The 27,319-nt window shown below is 36.8% G+C and overlaps 1 protein-coding gene across 1 annotated transcript in view; it reads right to left on the reverse strand.

Moving 5' to 3' along the window:
* Positions 1-27,319, reverse strand: part of TMTC2 (transmembrane and tetratricopeptide repeat containing 2) — a 160,590-nt gene that overhangs the window by 50,523 nt on the left and 82,748 nt on the right. The window contains exons 5-8 of the mRNA XM_009327653.1: positions 24,972-25,057; positions 23,935-24,119; positions 22,149-22,227; positions 11,279-11,400 (exon numbers count right to left, since the gene is read on the reverse strand). Coding sequence (XP_009325928.1) covers positions 11,279-11,400; positions 22,149-22,227; positions 23,935-24,119; positions 24,972-25,057 — 472 coding nt within the window. The remainder of the gene's footprint in view (positions 1-11,278; positions 11,401-22,148; positions 22,228-23,934; positions 24,120-24,971; positions 25,058-27,319) is intronic.

The raw sequence follows: 27,319 nt of genomic DNA on the forward strand, positions 1-27,319 counted from the left end.
ACACACACATGAGGCAAGATCTGTAATGAGAAGTGATTTGTAGTGAGCAGCACCATATATTTCATTAGAAAACCAAATAGTTGGGGGGGAGGAGTTTACAGTCATGCAAAGCCCTTCTTTGCCCAACTAATATCACTGGGCTTGTAAAAGATGCTATCTTTTCAAGCAGTTTTCCTCTCTCATATCCTTAGATGATCACAGTGAGAAACAATACTGTTACTAGTACGGATCCTCTCAAGTTTTGGCTCTCTAACTTCAAGAACATGAGAATATTATTCCTCTTTGGTGTAATATATTAATCTCAGTGTATGGGAGCAAGAATTGGATTGCTTGGAGGAAATTAGAGTATAAACCTGTCTCTACTAATCCATGATAATTCACCACATACTAATCTTTACCTCATAGTAAATGTAAGGCAACATTCCCATTATTGTCCAATGTGACACATTCGCATACCCTTGGTCCTGAGGTCATGACTCTCCTTTCCAGTCATTTCACTGGACCAGGGTCCTAACATGCAGGTGAGTCTATGCATACTCCTTGTGTAATCCAGTAAATTACTTTTAGAAATAAGCCTTGGTAGGATCAATAAAATGCAACGTCTTATTTTAGTTTAATCCTCTATTTGCACCTTAAGTGGTTCATTTCCATCTAAATATATCGCGGTAGTCCTCCTTCAACCACAGGTGGTTTTTTGTTGACTAAAAATCCATCTACTAGCCTGACTGAGAGTCTACTGAAGGCAGTGTAATTTTTTTACGAGCCAAGGTTATTTTAGAAAGTAATAACATAAATGGGGTTCTTGAGTCTACATCTACAGGGATAATTAATGGCATGATAACCAAAAAGCTGAGATTTAAGCATTGCCCATTGACTTTGGTGGGAATCCACTGGAGCTTAAGCATTTTTGAATGTGACACCACTGCTTATACATAGATTTAGGAATCTAAAGCACAGCTCATAACTTTACTGGCTTGGGGCATGATTCAGAGCCTATTAAGGTGATATTTTCTTCAAGTAAAGCAGTATGTATCTGATTAAGCAATAATATATTAGAGCTATTTGACATCCATTTTCTTGTTTTATGGGTCTCATATCACAAAAAAGCATTCTTGTTTTATTAAAGCATTCAAAATGATATAGGAAAGAAATATAGGCATAGGATTTTTTTTTTCCCCTTGAAGATTTTTTTAGTTGTTTTGTTTGGGTTTTTTTTAAATATATACCCATTTTTTAATGTTTTTTTTTGGGCAACTTGAAGTCTAAAAGGAATTTACCTCATTACATCACTGTTAAAACCAAGAAAGATTGTGTACAGTTTTAAGTAAACTTTTAAAGAACAGATTTCATTCGACACCTTTGATTTATTTACTGTCTAGATCCATATTGAAATGTTCACCTCGGCCATTAAGCTTTAGATTATTTTATATCAAGAATATGTAATGAAATGTTAAGTAAATTTCCATGTTAGGCACTTTCTTTTCCATTCAGTCTTAAGCCACATTTTATATTTTCTGATAAAGTAGTGTATTAATATCTACTCATATTTCACTGGCCAGTCAGTAGAACATAAATTCACTATCTCCACATGCTGTTTTCACTGAGTCCTATGAATTTCTTGTAGGCCAAATTTAGCTTATGTCATGCATTTTTCTATGATTACTGACAAAATTACTACACACAGAGTAATAACAGGTGACTGGCGGCTATATTCAACCATGTAGCAAAACAAAAAGATCTCTTTCTTTCATGAAAGCAGTTCATCCTGTGTCGGTGATGTTTTCTACAACAAGCTTTAAATTTATGTTGAGTAAAGTGAGAAGTTTAGGGCTCCCCTTTTCCTGTCTACAGGAAGTTAGAAACAAGATACAGAAGATGAGATCCCTAAAGGAGGTTAGTGAGGGGTTATGTGCCTAAATACCTGCTCCAGAGTAATCTACCAACTAGTTAGACGGATATGTTATATTTAAATGAAAATACTCCGTTTTACAATTAATTCTGTTACATTTGGCATGCAGCCAAATATATGTCCTAAGGGGACTGAAAAGTATATCTGTGGATGCAATACTTATGGCATGCGGCCAACCTCAGAAGAAATACAAGCTCAATAGATGTCAGCTATTGAAATTTCTGTAGTTCGGAAATCCTGACATTCAGCCTGGAGGTGTTAATGCTCCAGATACACCAGATAACCAAACCTTTAAAAAAATAGGGCTCATGGTTCTGAAGTCAATAAACATGACTTTCCATATTCCCATCACCTACAAGCAAATCGCATGTAAACTGGAAACAAGAATGAAAACAGCTTCTGACATTTTGCAAATTTCAGAACTAAATCCAAACTTTGTGCTTGGATCAGTTTTAACCCTCAAGGGATTTCAAGTGGCAAGAAAAATTGCAGTGTCTGTTTCAGACTCAATAGACAAACTGAATACCCGACAGAAAAGTAGAGGTTGCTATTGCTTGCCTTAACTTGACTTCTTAGGGAGGGCCTTCTCAAGGATTCAATGTCATTTATACTTTATTATGATAGGAGTTTAACGGAAATATCCAATTCTCATTAAAAAATTCTTCCTAGAAGCAGTACTAACAGTCAAGGTATTTAGCCTCCCAAAATGAAATATCTAACAGCTTTGCTCATCTAATTAAATTGACCCATTCAGAAAATGTCTTTTCATAGATTAAAGATTTCTATATGTGTAGGCGTTTACTTATAATTCCCAAAAGAAGTATTACTAAAAATATTTTTTTTGTTGTTTTAAAGGAATTGATTACTAAAAGACGGGATAAACTGTTCTAGAAAATTATACCTAAATTTAACATATAACATTTCAATTGCTGTGTCTTAAAAACAGTCACGATTCTTTTGACATCATGACTGTTCTACCTCATCCCTGCTTTTTTCCAATTTGTGTAAATCTAGAGAGACAGAAAAAGAGTAGCAATCAACCAGTGACACAAAAAATGACAATATGACAGAGCTGTCCAACAGAAATGCAGATTTCCTTTCTGTGCTGGAACATAAGCAGGAAGTAATTACAGAAATAGTAAATGTTGAATTAGTCTATTCATTATTGCCTTACGTTCCCCTTTTCCCCTGCTGTCCCATTTCTTTCTGTTCTTACTACCTTCCATTTATTTCTATGTTGTCATTTATTTATATTTATTTTGAGATGACTTTCAAGGACTACACGAATTACTGAATACAGTAGGGTATTTGATAGTGGCACTCTGAGTAATTTCACAACTAAACAAAAATGGCAGGATACCTCTCTGGCCTTCTGTTTGTCAGGAACATAAGCTACAAACAACTGCAGGGAAAAATACGGCCACCCACCGAGGAGGGAGTATTTTGAAACTTAAAAAAAGTATTTAACTTCAGTTGATACTTGAATGTCACAATCCTGTTTCTTTTATTTTAATCCAAAACACTGCCAGTCTCTATCATGTCTGTGTCTGCTTTCTCCCCATGCCCCTTTGGAGAAAACATTTTAAAATAAAATATTTTAGATTTTAGGGAATCTTCTAGGGTCATTATTACTGAATTTAATATGGTTTGGAGCTGTAACACAGAAATTTTACAAGGCAAAGTAAATTTTTCTTACAGCACTTTGGGTGATTTTCCAAGCCAGTAAAAAATAGGAGATTAACAGCACTGTGTGGTGCTGTGTAAAATGCAAGAAAACACTGTGCAATTTTTTCCAAAGAAATACAGCAAAGCCTGTAATTCCTAGATGCAACATGCTAAATGTTACAATATGGGGCTGCCCCTAAGTACTTTAGCAATTATAGGCACTACTGCAAGCTATGAGGGGTGGTTTGTGGGCTCAAGTTCACTCAAATCAGATAAAACAAAACTTCAAACCAGATTTATTTATAATTGAAATAAAGCTTCTCAGACTAGCGTGCTACTATAACAACCATCCACTGCCTGATTGCAGAGAGGCCAGCCATTAGGAGGGAGGGTTTCTTAGTCTTGTCTTTAAGAAGACTAAAGTGAGAGGAGAAAAAAAAAATTAAAAGCCTTACTTATAAATGATTTTTTTTTTTTAGCATGATAGCCAGCCCTTTCTCTTCTAGAAGGTCTGCTCATAAAATGGAAAATGAATTACTACACATGCTCAAGGCCTCACCTGGCACTGTCATTTTTGACAGACTCATTTTTATCTTAAAACTGGGAGCCTTGCAATTTTAAAGCCTTTTACAAAAATTATGCTTTTCTTTGTGATATAGAAATAAATTACCTAAGCAAGGGATGAGGCTCAGATGCCATGGTACCAAACTCCCGTGCTACCAGGAGATTGGCTAGGTCAACTAACATGTCACATTGACAAATAAATTTCTCAAGTAATTTATGCAGCTTAACAAGTTAAAGATATGAAAAGCGCTTGGAAATACATAATGCTAGAACACTGCAGTCCTAAAGAGCTACATGTTGTTTCTGAAAAATAAATAATAAAAAAAAGAAAGGCACAAACTTAAGCCCCAGACAACTGGCTATTTTCCAATTATTCTACTAGCTGAGCTACTAATCATGCTTTTCAACCGCTAAATTATGCTGTTCTAATATATTTTTGGGAAAATTGTAGCTTAGTGAGCTGTAATTTTTAGATATGAACATATAACATTATCCAATATAGGGATTATGAAATATTTGTGACTTATGATATTAGGTAGGAAGACTGTAAATTCATTAGCTATTCATTTGGAGCTTTTAAGTTGGTCTGTTTTTTTCTGCATATACAGCAGGACGCCCAAGTCCACCTGGTATTTCTTGTATCCCAAAAGAGCTAACAAGCCTTGAGACAAGTATTTGCATTAAAATAAGAACAGAGACGATTCTTTTAGTACTAATAAGTAATTTTTTACTCCAAAGGTTTTATTGCATGCAAATGAGAACTATACCACTTATGTATTTCAAGAATCAATGACAAATTAACAGCTATTTTTGGTTTGGTTTTTGGTTGGTTGGTTGGTTGGTTGCGGTTTTTTGTGTCAATGTAAATTACAGTTATTACAAGCTGAACAGCATATTCTGAGTTTTATGAATGTATCTTAAAGTTATACAGGAAGTAAACTTTACTGAGAATAATTTTGTGCAGAAATGCCATGTTTAGTATTTAGAATTATTATTGATGGATAAGAGTTTGCCACAAGCAGGTTTTCAGGGGTAGGGAAGGGAAGCTTGTTTTATTTTTATTTCACTTTTTACTTTATTGCGTTACTTTGGTTTTGCATCTTTCCATATTCCCAGCTACACACATGCAAAAATTTATGTAGGCATTGGAGAAGAAAATATTATTTCTTCAGGTTTGTCTAATCACCTGTCAGAGACTGGGCTTGTAACACTCTACACTCTCAATTTTCACATACTTCTAAACTCAGAAAAAAATAAAATTCTTTCTCAGGAATTCTCCTGTTCTTGAATACATAAATTTTTAACTGTTCATTAAAACATTTCTAGACGTAAACAAACTGCTTATTAGCACCCTCAAAGGTTGTCAGCGATGTTCATCTCGGAAGAGAATGTTGCACAGAAATAACAAAACATGTTGTCTTGTGAAGACTTTTTCTAAAATATACAGAAACTTATGAATGAAATAATTTACAAATTGTATGTGCTTTTATTGAGCATATTTTATTAGCCATATTTTATTCAGTGTTGGTGCAGCCTCACGTTGAATACTGTGTGCAGTTCTGGGCCCCACAATTTAAGAATGTGAAGGTACTTGAATGAGTCCAGGCGAGGGCAACAAAGCTGGTGAAAGGGCTGGAAGGAATGCCCTATGAGGAGCAGCTAACGGCTTTGGGCTTGTCTAGTTTGGAGAAAAGGAGGCTGAGGGGCGACCTCGTTGCTCTCTACGGCTTCCTGAGGAGGGGAAGTGGAGAGGAAGGTGCTGGTCTCTTCTTCCTAGTATCCAGTGATAGGACACATGGGAATGGTTCAAAGCGGTGCCAAAGGAGGTTTAGGCTGGACATTAGGAAGCATTTCTTTACCGAGAGGGTGGTCAAACACTGGAACAAGCTTCCTAGAGAGGTGGTCGACGTCCCAAGCCTGTCAGTGTTTAAGAGGCATTTGGACAATGCCCTTAACAACATGCTTTAACTATTGGTCAGCCCTGAATTGGTCAGGCAGTTGGACTAGGTGATTGCTGTTGGACCCTTCCAACTGAAATAGTCTCTTCTCTTCTATTCTATTCTATATACAAAACCAAAAGAATTAGCAGAAGTAAAATTAAATAGCATAGATTATGCTTTTGCTTACTATTGTTCATTTCATCTCTCACAAAATACAAGTTTAAAATTTAAATTGCCCTTTGGAACAGTAGTGACGTTAGCTATGTGCAAATGGGAAACTGGTAAAATCAACTTGAGATGATAACATGAATTAGTATCTGTCACTTACAGCATGATTATGATCATTTTAAGTTTATCACAGTAGATGAATTGTGATTTACCTTCTTTACAGTTTTACATGCCACTCATGACCTTGCAAAAGGTAACCTATTCTGGTAGAAGCTAATCCTCCTCTAAAATCTCTTTTCAGTAAGAAAGGATAATAGGTGTTAATGTTAAATACATGTCTGTACCCCGACTTTGATTCAAAACACTGCATTTTAGTAAACTGGAAATAGCTTCAGCATGAAAACAAAGAAAGGTACACAGAATCATAGAATGATTCATGTTGGAAGAGACCTTGAGATATCATCCTGTCCAATCGCCTGCTCAAAGGAGAGTTAACATTTTATTCAGACCAGATTGCTCATGCAGGTTATTGTTCAAGTTGGAAAAAAAAAAAAAAAAAAACCTGCAAACATATTTTTCATTGCTAAGCTAATAAACTCATCTAGTATATGGTGCCTTTATTTTAAGTATGCAGTGGAACTCAATATTAAAATAAAAAAAAGACAGGCACAGGTCATTGTGGATTTAGAAAACATGCAGAGTTCCTAGTTTGTGTTTGACAGAACCAAGGCCAGACAACATGAACAAAACAAACAGCTTATACTCTAGAACACTCATTTATTTCTATGTCCCTGTTTATGAAATTTTGAAAAGCTTTTGCTGCAAGTTGGGAAAGGATAGCCTGCTGTAACGAGCAAGCAATTTTGCAAATCTCTAGTCCACACACTGGGCATAGGTGACCCTCACAGTTCCTTATGGGAAGGCAAAGAAAATATAAGGTACAAGAAGGCAGTCCAGGTATTCATATTGGCACTAAAGGTTTAAATGAATCATGTCATCCTGCTTTTAGTAAGAATTAACACTGGCAACAGACTTGAGAAGGCAGAAAAGCTGGAGTTAAAATTAAACCACTTCATTGGAATTTAAGTCAGGAAGTAAAACATAGCTGAATTTGTGAACTTTACAGGTTTGACTTTACTGCTATTGGTTTTTATACTAGAATTGCCTTTGGCTGGAACTTAGGAACTTGTCTGAAACCTTCCTCCTCTCCTCCCTCACCCCCCAATTGCACTGACAGAGAAAAATTTTCTGTCTATATTAGCATCCACTTCCACCCTTCACTTCATCAACCATCTCACGTTTCTTTCCTGGAGAAGAGACACAGAGAAGTGTTATCAATAGTTTGTCTCAGCACTTATATTCAGAAACAGGATTGCAAAAAGTCTGAAGGTTTGGTTCCAACAGATGAGGGGAAAGAAGCCTCTAAAATATCACTCCTCTAACATCTGAAAACTACCTGAAGTAGGCTTTTCTCTCTCCTAAATATACAGGCTGTGAGAAAATGACCATGAGCTTAGGTAGCAAAGTTTAGCAGAAGAATAAATCACAGTAGTAGCTCAAGTTAGGTATGGGCTGAAACAACTATGCCAAGGGGAGCTGCTCTAATGCTACTGAATCCCAAGGAAGTCTGTGCAGACTTCCAGGAAGCATGTCAGTTACAGCAATCATATATTTGTGATGGGAACTAATATTAGTACAGTTCAGTATACTAGAAACTAGACAAAATTCATTTAATGTGAATCACGGAGCAGATGGTAGGCTGCAAAACTGATTAAGGATAAGTGACCAACATGGAGACAAAAATCCATATTCTATTGCCAAATCTCTTCATCATCCATTTTCCTGTTGAATGTCTTTTCAGACTTTGTAGCTGAAATAATTAAATGAAATAAATGCCAAATTTCAATAGATCAAAGATAAATGAACTTTTTTTTTCATGAATGAAATAACCACCTGAAAATTTTTCTGCCATCTCTAATTACTTTGTCATCAACATGTTGCCTTGTTATGTGTTTATGAAGTCCTATGTCACTACAAGCCAACAGGACAGCAGCACCATCTTTTCAGCTTATGCTGCTGTTAATAGAATGGACATGAACACTATCTGTACATATTGCCATGAATATGAGAAGAAGCAACAGTAATAGAAGAAAAAAGTGTCAAGAGGTGATAACAAACAAGCGTGATGAGAATAGACTACAATTATGGCACAGAGCAAGTATAGGTAAGCAAGTGTGTATTGAGAAAGGATAGGCAGAGTATTTTGTTGCCTATCATGGTACAGTATTCAGTGTTCAAAGCTGTACACAGCTCCTGTCCTTTTTGCTAATGAGACACATTCTTCCACAAACATAGTTCAGGTCTTCAAGGCACAATCCACCTCACATGTATCTTGCGTTTATATCCCTGGAGAAAAGTAAACAGTTCAATTCTACTATAGGAGAATTGTATATTATAGGATTCGTGTACATTTTTCATCACTTCCTTCCCAAAGTTGGGGTATGCCACTAATGTTTAATCCCATAACTGAACTTTCATAAGGAGGGGACAAAATTAAAAATTTCTTTTTAGTGGCTCACAATGTTTGTACAGAGTTATGGAATTTGGGGATTTCGTTATTTTGAAGAAAGCTGTGAGACCTTGTTTCCCAGAACAACTTCAAGACTTTCCCTAGTAGACCTCATATTTCATATACTCAGCAGTTCAGAAAATGCAAAATTAACCAAAGGAGTACTGGGGTAGGGTGATGTGTGTGGAATAGAAAAGAACAAAAAAAGAAAAGAAGACACACCAAAAAAAATTGAGAAATTTGAAAAAAATAATTGAGAAAGCTCTTTCTTTCCCCACAGCAATTCTAATAAATTAGAACTTTTGTGTCAAAGATCTGCTAAGAAGAAACCAGTATCGCTGATTTTCTGCTATTATTAAGTGCAAGATATGAAGATATCTGCCAGAAAAGCAAGGTAAATTAGGAAATTTTGCTGTATAACCTACTTACAGTTCTATCCCAGAGGAACATAATCAGTGAGTACATTTATTTGTCAATATCCCAGAAATTTTAACTATAATTGGAAATTGTAGCAAAAAACTGCCTTTCCAGGGTCTGGAACTGACAGGCAGTGGGGATAAAACACTAGCACCTCGACTTCCATTACAAGATAAAAATTCCCATCCAGGTAGTTTTTAATCAAACTCTGTATTTGACACTACATGATAACACTGAACAATTTTTAATTGTTTCTAATTATGTTGTCACTTGTTGCTCATATAGAAAAATTCTGTTCTAATTCCTCCCCCTTTTCCAAATTCAGATACTTTTATCAGCAATGGATCTGCTGAAATTAATTATGAGCTATTTTTCTTCACTGGATCTCTACCCTGTCTCCAAGGACATTTTTTGCTTGAAGACTGGACAGGGCATAAACAAGATCAGAGTAAAAGCTTACAGCTAGGTGAAAAGTTGAGGAAGATATTCAGACTGAGGCACAATGACTGAAGAGCCATACAAAGACATATCGGTAGAGCACAGAAAGGAGATATGAAACCACTTGGAGCGAACAATGAAAGCAAATGTGGAAGAGAGAGACAGGAAAGAGGATATGGTCAAAAAAATAGGAATGAGAAATGGAAAACAAGTGAAAGCAGTTTTAAAACAGAATTATTTTAGTGAATAAAAAAGAAATCCATTTTCATCTTCAAAATGTGTGAAAACCAAGGAGGGACTGGATCTCTGCTATAACCATCATATGGGCTATTTTAGCTGGAGCTACAAGCTCATCTATACTCAAAGGGCAAAGTAAATTTTGAAGAAATGAAAAAGTCCAACTCTTCTGATTTTTTTCAAACTAGCTCTTAGTAGTTGAGTAGTTATTTTCACGTGCTCAAAGAGATACTCTGTAAATTCAAAGCATGAGATGTGCTTCCAAAGTATAGGTGACACCTCTAGCTCTGCCATAAGGCTGCTACAACAACCCTGGGTCAAACACTTAATATCTTTTTGTATTAATATCATTACTTGTGATCTAAACTACTTATAATAAAGGCTTTTTCAACCAGAGAACTCCTTACTATCTGTTATGAAGCTCCTATGTTATTATAACTGTTTTCTTTGGGTACAGAGTGTGACGGATGCACTCGACCCCTTAACCACACTAGCGGTAGTTTGGTTCAGGCTCCAAAGGAGGTAAAGGCCTGAGCCCTAAACGGGCCAAGGACTCCTCAGTTTCAATCTGTTCTCTGAAAACCCACAAAGGAGCAGAGTGACAGTGAGCATCGATGCATATGAGCTTGGAACACCTATCATGCAATTAACACATGAATAGCAGGTGGCTTTTCCAAGACTCATTCATCAAGGAACAAAGAAAGTTGTGGGTACAAGGAGCCTCATCCATACCTTTCCCATCACGTGTTATTTGACTACGAGCCAACCACTTTATTCCATAAATATGAGAGCCTAAGCGAGCCTGCTTTGAGCTCTCCCAGCTAAGCAGTCTGGCTGCATGGCAGTGATCTCCCCTTGAGCTGGGACGCCTCTCAAGGTTGCCCCTCGAGGCAGAGACACCTTTTACCAGCAGCAGATCTTTGGTAAGCAACTGATATCGCGCATAACCTTGTAGTATGGTAACTTTGATTTTGTCTTGGTAACTTTGGTTTGTGCCTTGGTAACTTTAATTTGTACCTTGGTAACTTTGATTTTGTCTTGGTAACTTTGATTTGTGCCTTCATAGCTTTGAATCACTGTTCAAATGATTGTGCCACACAGGAATAGAGTGAACCTTGCCATCGAAATTTGTTATGTCACACTTTTACAACATCATATTAAAACCACTTTTGCTAATACCTTTTTATTTCAGGAATGGATGCAAAGTTTCACAAAAAACCAATGCTGTCAAAATCCTTAATTAGAAGGCATGACTGAAATAGCGTGACAAATAAGGCAATAAGCAATTTCCAGAACAAAGTCTTCCTGTCCCTTTACCTCACCTACTTGAAGGGCCTGGGACCAGCTCCCAGGAGCTGCTGATTAACTCACCGTCAGAGCCAGCAGTTTTCCATAGGTGAGATGGGCTGGGATGTGGTCGCTCTTGGATCGCAGTGACTCCACATACCAGCGCTCTGCTTCTGGCAGCCGGCTCATTCTCATATAGGCTTCTCCTAAAGGGTGAAACAAATGTTAGTGAGAATGCCCAAAATTCATCATCTAATTTATAATTTGTTGTTTATTAAATGGGCAGAGGTCTTGAAAAGGGTGTAGTGCATGAACACCTGCAATGAAAAAGCAAAATAGCCTTAAAACACTTGAGTGAGGAGATTGAGTTATGGCCTTATTAGTGCTGAAAGAGCACGGTTGAGATGAAAGTCTTGTTGGAACAGAATTTCAAGAAAGCACTCCAGCTGCTATGTTTCAGTCAAAAGTCTCAAAATAACAGAAATTTTATCACATCTACTATAGAGAAGTTACTTCTTTTCCATCAATCTACATGGCACATCATGGAGTGGTAGGAAGAATACAGAATGTCTTTGCATTTAATCATAATACATCAAGAACCTAGATGTAAATGTGCCCCTGCCTGAGCCAATGACAGACTGAAAATGCTTACAGGAGAGTCAGGATTTCACCGTCTCACCAGCTGATTCATTCCAAAGAAACGGCTAAGTATATTCCCAAAATTATGAAGTCACAGTTTATCCAGTGCCACCACTGGAGGATCAAGAGAGGACTACGTCTGACCCAAGTAGAGAATGGCCAAGGCTGTCTCCAGGTGAGTCACTGCCCCCAGTTCTGCATCACACGGACATGAATAGCTGTAAGTGCATCAGAGAGAGAGAAAAGGACCAGTGTTTTCTGTTCAAGCTTGAGGCCAACTATCACACCCCCAAAACTCAGAGAAAAAGGTACCACCTACATGCTCAAAGAAAGAAAATAGAAGAAACTCTTATCATGGGAGTGATATTCACCTTGAGTATTTACAGGGGCTATGGAGGATTTTCTTGATGAAAGAAAACTGGACTAAGTCCAGTTAGATTTTTTTTTTTTTTTTTTTTTTTTGCTATCTTTGTTACGAGAGGATAGGGATCCCAGGCAAAATGTGGCACATAAGTTTGAATTTCAGCAGTTAGGGGGCAGTGCATGCAAAATGACCAAACCACAGCCCACAGACAAAATGAGCGTGATGTAGAGTCAGAAGTCACAGAGACAAGGCTAAGGGGAGCCAATAAGATTTTTATGAGCAAATAGAGTTTTTCCAAAAAGGGGTGCAAGCTTGTAAATCTAGCAGACCAGGATTTCTAATTCAAGAATCTACAGAGCATTTTGTACTCATGCACTGGTCTTGGATATCTGATTACATACACAGAAGTATCTGATGTTTCAGTCCCAGAAGTACTCAAGTCATTCTATTGCTGGTTAGGGCCAAACTAAAAGAACAATTCCCAAAAAACCCAAGCCAAATTTAAAAAAAAATCCAAACAGGAAAGAAACCTCAAAAGAACACCCTCCCCCCCCCCCCCCAAAACCCAGGATCAAATTCAGGGATATCAATGTCAAATGCATTTTTTTCACTATGCCAGCACTCACAAATAAGTGACATTATACCTTGTTCTGCACAAAACAACGTCACAAAGTTAAGTGTTGAAAGAATGGAAGAAGACAGAAGTCAAGTTATATGCTCCCCTCAACTCCTCTCCCTAGCTGTAACGCTTTATGGCAGAATGTTTAATTATTTGATTGCATACTATTTTTCCCACAGGTCCCTGCTTCATTTAGCATACAGGAAATGAGGAATCCATATTGCCTTTTTCTTTTAAGTGGAAAATTCCAGCCCAACCTGTTACAGCTTGGCCAAGTTTCAAGCAATTAACAACAAGATCCTTTAAAGAGAAATGTAAGCAGCCGTAAGAGATGGAGTTGTTATCTGCTGGTAGTATATGCTGAATGCACTGCCAAATTTCAAAAAGATCCAAGGTTCTCATCTATTTTCCATAATGGATTTTGATATAAGAAGAGATTAACATCTTTGGAGTACTGGCAAATTCAATTTTTAATAGGTTTTAAGAGCTCAACTACTTTACAAGCTAACCTCCTAAAACTTTGGGGGTATTTCTGAGTGGCGCATCTAGAAACGAAGCTACAATATGTCAATCTAAATGTCAAACTGTAGAAAAAGGAATTTTATTCCCCTGAAGACTTTACAGGGAATTCTCTATAGCTGAACATTTTTCTTCTGAAGAGTCTGTTTTCTGCCCATATCGTCAAGAATTGCTATATTATAAGCAATTAGAACATGTCATTACTACGGAAGGAAGTACTGTTGGGGGTCTGTTATTAATTTCCTCTTCTAAATGATTTACAATGACACTACTATCTAAAAAGAAGTCAAAGTAAGTAGAAAATTGACAGAGGCTCTGCCACCACCATACTCAAAGACCAGAATGAAATCAAGCAACTGTTAATTGAAGCATTAATTCAATCAAATGATTTTATGTGTTAGACTGATGCAATTTTAATAAAAGCTATTCCAGCTTCAGACAGTTTTCCAACAAAATTACAAAGAAAACATGTATGGACTGACTTCTGTCATTCAGGATGCGTTTGTGTGTCTGAGATTAAAATAAGAAAAACAATATTTGTCATTTACAATCGTATATTTTTATAAACTTGCAACATGAATGATTTAGTCATTAGGAAAATAACAGGGTGTCCATTGGCAGAAAATATACAAATGAATGCTACCTGTGAGCAGGTTTCTATATTTACTTTAACAACTACTTAATTTGTAAAATCTTTCAAAACTCATGTTAAAAATCTGAAAGGTCACACACACACACAATTTATTAACGAAACTTGTCCGATCTATAAAGTTCAAGAGAGTTGCATTCTACTTTTCTATTAAAGGTAACAACAACAAAGAAAGAAATTCATGGCAGTGGAAACCTTAAGACATAAATTGACAGTTATTTCAGTTTCCTAATCCATATCAACATGCAGTCATGTGCAACATTGCCTGCACAATGACTGGTGGCAAGAAATTCAACAGCTAACTGGAGTAAAAGGAGACAAATCAGTCATTCAAAAAATTTTCAATTTTTATAGTTCAGTTAATATTTTCTGTCATTTATGCACCCATTTCTTAGCCTGTTTCAAAAGGAGGAACATAGAATATTTAATTGTAAGTCTCATTTAATAATGTAGTACCAGAAAACACTTTAATATGCAACTGAAACTATTTAAAGGAGTGTATACGTAGTTCATTAACACCTCTATTAATACTTTATGACAAAGGAATGAGTAATGGGCTACCTTTAACTAGACTTATACCACTCTAACTAAAATCCTGGTACTCAGGTGGATTTTCTTTGCCATAGAGATAGATCAATTGCAAGACTACCATTCCTCAAAGCAGTATTTCCCCATACTTCCCCAGAATCCTTGGGATTGAAAAATAATCTTTTAAAATAAACAAAAAACCAAAAAACCCCAACAAACTAAAACAAAACCACCCCTACTAAAATGATGCCAGGACAAATTAATTAAGAGTAATTAAAAAACAGTAACAATCATATTAAACATTATTTTCATATTAAATAATAATACTCATAAAGGACCAGCTAGCTAGCAGCTATTTCGCCTGAAAGGCTAACTTTATACTCGATAATGAAATAGAATGTGATCTTAACACAAATCCTTCAAAAAAAAAAAAAGAACAGAAGTTAAGATTTTCTAATACATATCACACATTGTTAAAAAGCAAAATTAGGTACTGTTTACATGAATGTATCTTACATGGTTCTAGATTAACCTCTTATCTGTTCATTTCATATTTGTTCTGTTTCAGATGCACATTGTCATGCCAACCAAAGGCCGTCTCCTTGCAGGGAGAATGTTAGACTTATCGATGAGCAAGTACAATGGAACTATGGATGTAAGAGCACTGTGACTCTACAGGTGCCATGTACCCATACTTTCAGATTAAGAACATATGTCCCTCCTGTGGTCCTCCTCTTAGGACCCCAAAAGATATTGCTGAAAAGACAACAGAAAAGTTATCTCCATAAAGGAGACAATGCAGGGTAAACCTGCCTTGCATCATCCTTGTATATGTTAATTATCTGCCACCCAAATTGCTAGATAGTAAAAATGTAATATAGAAAATATAGAATTTGGCATTGACAAGAGCAGACATCAAAAAAGAAAGGAAGATGGAGATGCATCTTGAAAAGGAAAATCTCTAAGAAATACATTCCGTCAGGATTTAAACTTCATTTTTCTCCATTTTTCCATCATTCCTTTGAATTGGGAACATAAACAGGTTGCCTTAGAAAATGATGGAGAGGTCTGCAACCCTGTGTACCACAATACCACAAGGAGTTTGTGTCTTTCATAATGCAACCATGCAGCTTCCTTGTGTAAATCAAGGCTGCAGATGCACTTACCATAAATGCACCTACCTAGATATCTAACTTCCTTCTTTTTTCCCTTACGTACCAGTCCATACAATAACATAATAAATCTAGAAGCATAGTTTGATGCTATACTATATTGATGTTTAAGATATACTGCAAAAGATTAACAGTCTTGGTGATAAGTATGCAGTGCATGCACATCTTCTCTGAAACAGCTGAAGCATGTGAACTTAATGAGCATCAAGTTCTGTACAGACTAAGCGTATTCTGTTTGGTTTTTTTCCTTTTACAGAATAATCTCCTTGAAGATTTCAAGGAATGTATTGTATTTTAAGAGGGCTTTTGATGGATGGGAGTCAATCCACATTTACTTTGGTTGAGCAGACTCTTATAGGCCTCAATTAGCCAAAGCAAAGCCTTTGATCTGATTTAATTAGACCACTAAGCTACTTTTGAAGGAAAATACCTAAAGTGGAAAACAGATATACATGAAGGGCAAAATAAAATCAGTTGCAGCGTGAAACAGCATGGACTTTGCACGGCTGCTTCCTGTTGTACAAAGACTTCCAGTGAAAGAAGTATATTGACACAAATAGAAGCACTGAGCTCACTTGAGATAGATAATTTCATTTTCATTTTCCAACAGATGTGCAACCAGTAGTAAATCATAAGGGTACAAACTAAGAATTCATAACTGAACAAATGATTGTACTCTTTTCTTGCCTTTTACTTTATTTACACACATTTTAAAGATTTTTTTGTGTGTCAGTAAAACATACATATTATGCCAGTGTATTTCTTCAAAACACTCTTAATAGAAGCACTTTCCATTAGAGTCATGCCTAACTGGGATCCCTGTAGTCCAAATTCAGTATTGGACCATATTTTTGGTCTACAAATGTTACGATTATACTTATTTTCATACAAAATCCCATATGTTTAAAATACAAATGCATTTCAGGCTTAGACTCTTGGCTTTTTCAGAATATTACCTAAGAAAACTCAAGCGTTTCACATGAAATTATAGATCCATAGTCCAAAGAGATAAAACTAAGAAAACCTGAGAACCTGGGAAAAAAACCCTGGTCTCAAACATTGCATCCACTACCCCCTCAGCAATCCACTGCTGTAACCTTCATACCCAGCTTGAATCCCTCAAACAAAACAAAGTGAAAAAGCAGGAGACATTGCAATCAGCCTGGAGATTTATACTCAGCTTTGGACAGCAGATATAAACTACCATAGTCTGCAAAGTCTCAGAGGAGGAAGAGTTAAAATAGCAGGATGGGAGCGGGGAGGGGGAGAGAAGGAAGCACAGGCTTTTACTCCCATCACTACTGGAGTGGACTCCATTCTTATTTCCCTAGAACATATAATAAAACATACATATGAAAGAAAAAAATCCTTTTTTTCAACCAAGCTAGTTTTAAAAGAAAAAGTTTGTAATGTACTTCTAGTAAGAAATTACCAGTAAAGCTTCATGGCATGCATAGGAAGCACATCGATGACTGGAGCTCAGACAAGTGCAGGTACCACGCTCTGCATAAGTTATGATGTGGGATATGTATTTCACAGCTTAATCATCTTTGGCTCTTAAAAAGTAAGTCTTGCACAGCATGAACTGTAAAACTATACCAGCAAAAGTGTTTCTTGGAGTTCTAAACAATATTTAAAAGTAATTCAATAAAAAAACATTTAATGGGAGCAAGGGGCAAATGGGATAGGAGCCTTAACAATATTAACAGGTTTGTACAAACAGCCACATCCACCCAAAAGCATAATCAAATAAAGTGATAGTTATGTTATAATCATCAACAGAGAAAGTCTCTCTGCATGCTAAGCCTTTGTACTTATGATGCAAACCTCTGCACCAGATGTAAAATCTGGCTCCCCTTTCCTGTTCTGTACCTGGCTGCCACTTGCATATGATTTGTTTTCTGTCTATGTGCAATGTAGCAGATTAGCAAGGAGAAATCTAAATTCTAATCTGTGCCTCATTAACTGTATTCACTCCTGCAATGTTAGCTTCTTTTGTAACTTGCATTTCTCATAGAAAATGTTCGTAAGACCTTGCATTAAATGCATTGAAAATAGACGTTCAGATGTTAGTTGGCAAGGGCAGATGAAGTGTGATCAAGACATTTGTCTTTATGACAGTATCCTGCCAATCTAATGCCACCCCAACTTCTTTTTTGTTACTGTTCAGTATTAAAATAAAGCCTCCATGGTCCACCTCACACCAATTAACTGGCAGGAGTATGAATTACTGTAGCAGGTGGGCCAGTGTGGTTTTAAAAGCAATGTAATACAATCAACTGTACAATATCAGATTTCAAGGAACGCAAAAGACATCTAGAGCAGAGGCTGATCCTTAAGCAATCCTAATATTGGCATTAAAGTGTTCAAGATCCCACAGGGACCATTTTATCTTTTGACCCCAGGTTTTAATTGAAACTTTAAACAAAATATATTACCTATTTAATGCAGCTGAGCTGGACTCTGGCCTTTGTAGTGCATTTTGCCATGCCAAGCAAATTAATCTGTGTAACCTTAGCATGTACTTTTTAATTTACATCAAAGAAATATGACTTAGAGAAAATAAATACCAAGCCAACCCTATACAGCTTGTTGAATAATTATTTTGATTCTAGTTTTAGAGTTTTGATTTTTAGCTGTTTTGGGTTCTTTTAAGAAAAAAAAAAAAAAGAAAAGGTTTTAATTCTTGGTACAAAGCCAGAGAAACACATGGTTTCTTTAGCTGAGTTGTTGCACACCTGGCAAAATAAATCACAGCAACAGGACACCAAAATCTACCCTGCAACTTTTCGTATGCTCAAACTTAGAACATCTGATGCTGGTCTTCTGGTCCTGCCTTTTGTACCATGAATAAAATGCAAAGTCAAATGCATGGCTTGCTTCTTGAGTTCCAATACTTCTTTTTCCTTTAAGAGGCAAGTTACTTAGAGTTTTAAAGGATGAGAGTCAGCTGGGCAGGCTGGCACACTGGAGGAATGAGTCACTGGGCCTGTCAGAGCAAAAGGCCAATAGAAGCAAGGGCAGGAAAAGAAGTGTAACACAAACAAGGAAAGCAGGTGGTGTAAAGGCTTAACACTGCTGGAGTGTTAATGCTACTGCACTCCGAGCGCTGGAGTTCAAACCCTAATTCAGTTTAAACAGTTCGTCTCCTGTTTATTCTCTTTCGAGTATGTCATGTACATCATACAGGGAAAAAAGCCTCCAGAAAATCTTCAAGAAAATGATTAAATAATTATTAAAAATTAGAAGAAGCACTGTTTTCTTACACCACATTCCAATATCTAACACTGAACCAAGCAGGGCAATTGCCAGAGACTCAGAATACACCAATCACAATGACAACTGCAGCAGATAATCCTCAAACTGTATTCTTGGATTTCATGATAGGCCGTGAAGACTTTTTCCACATGTAGGGAGACAGGGAAGGACCCTTCCTTCCTGAGCAGATGGAGAACACTCCCCAGTTTCTCCCCCTTCTTCCCCAGCAATGAGCACACGGTGAGTGGGTACAGCTCAGAGTCAGGTTCATGCAGTTCCAAGCAGATGAGACAGGACTGGCCTATTTCAGTTCCTCTAGCCTCCCTTCTAAAGGCAAGAAGTAGGCAGACAAGTTTATGTAATGCTGTTTATCAAAGAAAGTGTTATAGCGAACATGTTTATAATTTTGTCTTGAACATCAAAACAGAAATAAACAATCTGGTCGGCCTTCTGGTGCCCAATGACACGGTATAAGCTGCAGAGCGGATGCACTCCTGGTAATGGATGCGGTTGCCTTGTTCTCCTGTCACACCCGATGCAAAGAGATGACTGAATAGGTGTTTAGGATTTATCTCACCCAACTTGAGCTAGCAAGTCTAAGCTAGTCAACTCAGCTCCTTTTCCAGACATTTAGATGTCTAAATCAGATGGGCTTAATACTCCCTTAATACTTAATACTCCCCAGAGGTATCTTTTTCTTCCCACACTATAAAGTGAGCGTAGCTACGGAGCTCTGTCTTGTCATATAACCTTTACACTATTTCAGGTAGGAGAGACTAACCTAATTCAATGTGTCTAACTGCCATCATGTACGCTCATGGATAGATGCATCCAGGATAGCTTTAAGCAAACCAGTCCTGCTGTTAATAATGCTGCATGACGTTCAATTCGAGTCACTACCCTACTCTGTATGTAGACTCTTGGATTGCCTCTGCAGCGTAGCCAAGAAGCCAAACCTCAGCAACTAGTGTGAAGCAAATTCTGGTTTCCCTGCAACAGCTGCCATCACAACAGCAACCAAAATACAAATATATGCTGTGTTCAGGGTAAGTTGTACTTTATGGAGCTCCATAATACCCTGTTGCTCTTTGCAACAGGCTGAAAGGGGCTAAGGTAAGCTCAGCTGACCCTAACTTGTTACGCTGCTAGGACATCCGTGAAGTGCCGGTGGCTGCCTAAAGGAAACAGAAGCCAGAGCATGGGCTAAGCAGTGGAGGGAGGAAATGTAGCAGCAGCCAAGCCCGGGCAAAGGACTGAGCTGGTCTTTGTGTTCACTATTGCTTTGTCAGTTAATAAATGCAAATCCCAGGAACAGAGTGAACTTGGACATCATGGACTGTGCTTATAAAGGAAGCCAAGAAAGGCCTCCTGAACCTAAAAAAGTAGCCAATGGGCAAAAAAGTAAAAAAATAAAGAATCTTATAGGTCATAGTGGTTCTAAAGGGAGCGTCTGTTCACGGGAAAAGAGAAAGGGTGGCACAGGCCTGTTTTGTAATGGAACAACTATCATGCTATAAACAGCATTGGTTTACTTTTTCCAATTTCTGTACTTCTGAGGAGCACTTTTATCAGAATTATGAAATATGTATCTGCACTAAAGAGGGCAGTCAAACTTCGGAGGGTTTGCTGGAGCACTGCAATACTTCAGCAGTCACTATAGGACACCTATAGTAAGCAGAGGCTTAATTCATGGAGTGGTGACTGTTGATAAAACCCCACCAAATTTATCAGCAAATGCTGATAGATAAAACTGATAAAACAATCGTTCAGCTAAGACTCTCTATAAACAAAAGTACATGCAATAACAAACTTGTGCGTTTTAGAGATTTTATCCATTTGCATTAATCTCATGAAGCTCAGCATTCAGGGAGAAGTAACTCTCCATTGAACTGTACGAACTGTTAAGGAAGTGTTTATACTCTTACTGACATTAGATACTTTGTCACTGTGACAAGAGAAGTACTTAATTTAGCATTTACAGAGATTTGCAAACATGCAGCATAAGTTACAACTACAATTTTAGAATTTTTTTTTCCTATGCCCAAGTACTTGTAAGGAGCCAATAAAAGATGTCTTTCCTAAATAAGTAGAGAATAGTGAGTGGTGCCTCCTTGCAACAACTGTGTCAAACCAATTGGTATCAACCAATACGTTCCCTTGTATTTTAGGCACTGGAAGGTGGAAAAAAAGCCACACACACCCACATGCTTCCTGTTGATCCTAATTGTTTCTACATATGTTTTTAATTGCCGTACTTTGAACTACTTTAAAGTAGAGGTATCTTACATCCTTTTCTGTCCCAGATAGGAGCTCACAGAGTCCACTGGGCCAGACACTGAGGTTGCTTAGCAGAAACACATGCCCTTTCAGAGAGAATTCCACTAAAAAGCATCTCTGGAACGATGAAGACCCTGCCCTCTTGTTTACAGATCTGAATACTACAAATAATAACTCATATTATCTTCTTTCTTTTATCTGTTTAATGTATCCTGTATAAAGATGTGATGAAGAATACGAGGAGCTGAAGTTGAAGTTTAAAAAAAACCCACCTCAGCTAAATTAACGTTTCTTGCAGTACTCAAGGGACTCTGCTAAAATTTTGAAGGACAGATAGACTGGTCCTGGAAGAATTCTCTCATTGTAGATGTCTAACTAACAGTACATCAGCTGGGAAATAAGTTTTTGCCACAACCTGCAAAAAAATCCAACTACCTCTGTGGGCCTGTTTGGACATCTTGTTGGTTTACAAGGAAATTTAACATCCAACATCCACGCTAGATTTTATGTTATAATCAATCTCACTCCATTTTCTGTGAAGTAAATACAATTTCTTCTTAGTCTCAAAGATGACTAAATGGGAGATTAAAAAAACCTGTATGAATTGCACATGAGGTCTCCAAGACATTGGATGAGAGATTCTGGAGGCAGAGAAAACCACTAATCCATGCATTCTAAATGTAGAAGTGCTCCATGGGCACTCTTAAAGATATCCAGTATCCAACAGTCTCATCATTTATTGTGCCTTATCCAGCATTGCAGTTGCTGGCATTTAAGCTCTGAACCTGGTTTGGCTCGCATCTACTGAAGGCAATTATTTTTGTTTTTATTAGCTAATTCATTTGAGCACCAGTTGCCTGGCTAAGCTCTTTTGTTTCACCCTGCCTGACCCCTCAAGTATCTTTCTGAAGCACTAACAATGCACTTACCCATCATGTTGTATAAGCTCTGTGGTGCAAACTGTCTTGGCATTTTCTGTATTGCTTCTTTGTAAACCACAAGGGCATCCTGAAAAGAGACACACAAGTGGGACAAATCATTAGTAAAGCACCAATTTCAAAAGCAGTCTTTCACATATAAAGTAAAACCAAACTATCTTCCTTCCCCAAATGAAAGGTGCAGAGAGAAAGAAAACACATCAGCATCATAAATATCACAGAAAGTTCAAACTTCTAATTTACAAAAGTTTTACCAAATTCAGTGAAGCTTATTGACAAGAGATCAAATTAGTTCCAATATTGCAATTTCTAATTAGTTCCAATTTCCCAGGTGGAAATAAAAGGAAAATTTTTTTAAACCCCTCAATGACTCATGAGTTTATAAACATATATAAAATTCTATAGGCTGTCAGAGAATATGGAATAATATCAAACTGCAGACAAAGGACTTTCTGATGACTAAGATACAGTAAGTGACCTAAAAAAAATAAATTTTCTACTGCCAAGTAATAACAAAACATAATCCTCACAACTGAAGTCTGCTCCACAGAAAGAATGAGATGGACTATAGTGTCAAGAATGCCAAAATTGGATTCCCTTCGCAAATGTGCTGTGCCTTGAATTACTTGATCACATATTTATGGTTCATTCAGCACTTAGGATGGTTACTGGTCAGTCTGTTAGCTCTGCATCATTTTCTACATCATCCCATCAAATAGTCGCAGCTTGTGAAGGCTGAAATATGCTTGAAAAAAATCTAAGTGTATGATCAAATCAAGCTTGAGTCAGACTACAATGACCACCAGGCAGAAATCTGATGATTTATATTCTTAAAAACCCTTGCACCTCCCAGGCATTGCACTCCGACTCTACACTCTATCGACCGTGCAGACAACATGCTGCTTTTCTCTTATCTTTATGGATGTATTAGCTGTTTGTGTCTTTGTTTAACCAATTAGTAACTGCCACCTGACAAAGCTGGATTCAGCAGACAGATGACAGAGAATCCATAGAGCTTGTGCATGCCTAATCTTAAACAGCTGAGGTAACTGTCGTGGTCACGAAGAGTTATATGGATCAAAACCACGCGTAACTCCTGTTCTGAAGTATGCCTGGCAATGCAAAGAGAGAATGACTTTCTTTCAAATACTGCTAAAGGTCAAAACTCAAGCGAATGTCCAGTTTTAGTAATTTCATCAGGGAAAACAGAGAGGAATCACAACAGTCACATTTGCACACGTAAATGAGATAGGATGGGATGGGTTGGGTGCAGCGTACAGTTACATTAAAAATATCCAACCCACTTCAGCACTTAGGTAAGTTATCTGAAAATAGCACATAATGGCATGTTTTCAATTACTGAAGTTTTCAATTATTCCAACTAGGTCTTATTTTTGGAGACTCAAAAGCAACCATAATTGCATTTCTTCAACTAAAGATGGACTTACTCTATTTTGAATTAAAAAGCCAGTACACTTTAGGTCAGCTGGTCTGTAATCAGGCTGTATCCTTTGCATATTAGCTATGGGGACAAAGCCAAAATGAATGAATGAAGACATATCAGATGTGACCATTGCTAATGTTGACTCTGACATCAGAACATCACGCTGCTAATTAACATCGTCACACCTGTGGCTGTAGAGTATGCTAACCTTGATTTGGTGAAATTCAATCAATTTGTGCCTGTGATGTATTTTGAAAGTCTGGATGGAAGCAATAGGTATTATTTATGTATGAAGGTTTTATCATGGTATTGTAGACAAATCTGGAGTCCTACCTCATAGTGTCCTTGTTCATGAAAAAGTTTTCCTAAGTTGTAAAGACAGCTAGTAACAGAGCTTTTATGAGCATGAGGATCTTTCAAATTTTCATCAGGGATCTCTGAACACTTCAGGAAAGTCCTCCTGGCTTCCTCTGTCTTCCCTTGGTTCATCAGGATGATACCAGTATTTAAATAGGCAGCTGTGAAGAGGGGAAAAAAATGTTATCTTTTAATGGGGTTCCATTATGCTTTATCGAATCTTTGTTTTACTTCAAAGTAATATCTGAAAGAGATCCCATGGTTATCTAATTTAGCTTTCGTATAATATAGATCGATCACTGGTGTAAAGAGGAACATAAAAGAGGTAAAAGTTCAGAGACAAGGAAAGGAGAAAGTGGCTATAAAGATTAAGGAGGGAAGGGAACGCTGGTTAGGCAGGGTGCTCCATTTCATTCCTCTTATTAGGACTATATCAAGCATATAGTGTCATTGTTTGAAATGTTACAAAAATATATACATATGTTTATGCATATATGTATATGTGTATACATACATATATAGAAGATTTAATACTTAAGCTACAAAAAAGTCAGCAATCTTAAAAAGCACCCACTTAATTTTGGAACCGATCACTGGCAACATCCTATGGATTATTTCCCATTTCCCCCAGGCAAGAAAGGAAAAATAAAAGAACTTCAAAAATATTTGTATTATTCACTCACACCATGTACCATAAAAATCAGGGACTGGCTGTAAGAAACAGAAAACAGGAGCCTGAAAATTTGGGCAGTAGCACCTATGGCTCACCACCCCAGATCAGAAGCATTTTAGGTTCTAGCAGTGCTGCCCTGTGTTAACTCATTACCTGTTTCCTCCCTGCACCACATTAAATGTAGTTGTTGACTAATAAACACTTGCTTTTAACTGAAAAGTGTACAATTCCACCTTTTGCTTTCTGAATTAAAAACTTCTGAAAAAAAAGAAAGTGTTATTAAAGAGTAGGAAGATTTCCTTAAAAAAACCAATAGTATTATGCAAGCTTGCATACTTACAAGCTAGTGTGGGTCTGCTACCAATTGCCAGTTTATAGTAATGCAATGCCTCTGAAAACCTGCTGTTTTCCTGAAGTAGTAATCCTCTGCATAAGGACAAAAAAAAAAAAAAAAAAAAGAAAAAGAAAAGAGAGAGGGAGGTTACTGCAAAGAGTAACTTCAAAATAAATATCGAAAACAAAACTAAGGTAACAAAGAAAAATATGCTGATTGCATATAACAGATAGAGATAGATTTTTCAGAGATATAACAACTCTGCATGTTACTAACAATTCAGTGGGAAAATTATTTTGTGTGAAAACAGGATTAATTCATAGACATCAGGTGCAAACATGGCTTTAACAAAGCAGATGTTAAATGCAATAGTTTTGGCTTTCTTGGAAATCAGGAGATTTACTTACTCAGTTGAGAAAATGGTAGACTGTGAGACTTTTTAAAGCAGATGGAGTATGGTGGAGCTATTTGTAACTAAGTCATTCATGTTTAGCCTGTCGTCTTTTCTTTACTTGAAATAAGCAGATCTTTTTCAAATGCACAATAAAGTTAACTACCTAACACTTCACATGTATTACCTTAAGCAGTCCCCTTGTTGAGCAATTTCACTAGATTATTCACTGTATGGCTAAGCACCTACATCAGTTCAATTTTTTCCTGTCTTCTTTCCACTCCGAACAAATTTAATAACTGAAGAGGTATCAAAAATGATACCGAATACTTCCAGTTTTGTTAGTTTCATAATCCATGGGCTTTAATTAAAGCTTTTAAGACAAGCTTCCTTGTGAATGACAATTTACACCAGCCACCCACATATTTCTAGAGAAATAAGTAGTCTGGACATCATTGACATGAATACACAATTGTATGCTTAAATGAAGGCTCAAAGCATTACAGCTTTGAGTTTTAGAAGACTAAAAAAAGCATATGCAAATATATTAAAATCACAAGGATTTAAAAATCCTTAAAAATTAGTCATTTCAGAGTGCAGACTCAGACCTTGTTATCCAGGGCTAGATGTCCCTCTCAATATACCTCAAAGTATCCAGGAAAAAATAAATGTAGCTATTTCCTTTAGGTGGGAGGGTTATCATATCTATTTGTAGTTTCCCTAACCCACAGCAACTTTCTCCCTCTATGCGTTTATCTGCTGATAGCTTTTTGAACTGAAAAGAGCTTGGACTCTTTCCATCTCCAGTGTCTAATCAGAGATTATTTTTTTTCCCTCCAAAATCTCAGGAAAACTTTTTGAATTAAACAGTAGACTTCAGGGGAGGAAAAGAGCAGGGCAGTTAGCTAAGGAAGTAACTGCCATCTATGTTGTTTGCTTCCTATCGTTGGGTTAGGATTTAACAGAAGGAAGGAATATATCCCCTTTTTTCCTATACTATCTATCAGTACCATGTGGCCTCGCTTTTGAAACTGTCTCTCAACTAATTTTGGATTAGGTAGTAAATCACTTTTAATATTAACAGAACTTACATCTAGTTCATACTTGCAGTAATATCAGCAATGAGGGAATAACATTCAGGATACTTTTTGGCATAGCACCAACGTTTTTAACTACTGCCAAGTGTCTTGCAGGTGGCAAAAGGTATGATCGTCAGGATAGTAATAACATTTTCTAAATTTTCTAGAACCTGAATTTTGTTTACTTTAAAAATTTTTATAGGCTGCAATTACTCCAAGGAAAATTACTATTATTATTATTATTATCATCATCATCATCCAGTTTTCTATTATTAGCAGTAGAATTAACATAAAAATAAATGAGTTGCATGGTCTGACATTTAAGCTGCTTCTTACTTTTTAAAAAACAAAAAACATTCTTACACACAGTTTTGGGACAAATGTATCAAAGAAATTCCATTCTTATTTTAGTTCTAGAGTAAATAATTTCACACATTATGAGAAGTAATACAGTAATTGGTCAACTTGAACAAAATAAATTACTTTGGTAAGTGTACGACATTTGTGCTTTTTTGGATTAAAAGAACTTTTATTTATAATTATTACCAAATTCATCTTCTGTGTTCACTACATGCTCTAGTACTAGCACTCTTGATTAATTACTTGATATTTTAAGGTGGGTTTTTTTTTTTTCTACTCCTCTTCCAGAAGACTGTTTTTTCTTTTAAAAGTTGTTCCATTAACAGACACTCTCCCTCTGCCCCCCCCCAATGCAAGATTCAGTGCTGAATTCCAGCAAATAATTAGAGTTTTATTTCTATTTGTTATGAGGTTTGGTAGAAGAAAAAGAAGGGAAAAAAAGGATATAATCTAAAAAACGTTGACAAGGCATGAAACTGCCTCTTCTCCATGTGAAATTGGTCCTGATTGATCACTGGTTTTCC

Source organism: Pygoscelis adeliae, unplaced genomic scaffold, assembly GCF_000699105.1.
Source record: "Pygoscelis adeliae isolate BGI_AS28 unplaced genomic scaffold, ASM69910v1 Scaffold113, whole genome shotgun sequence".
NCBI lineage: Eukaryota > Metazoa > Chordata > Aves > Sphenisciformes > Spheniscidae > Pygoscelis > Pygoscelis adeliae.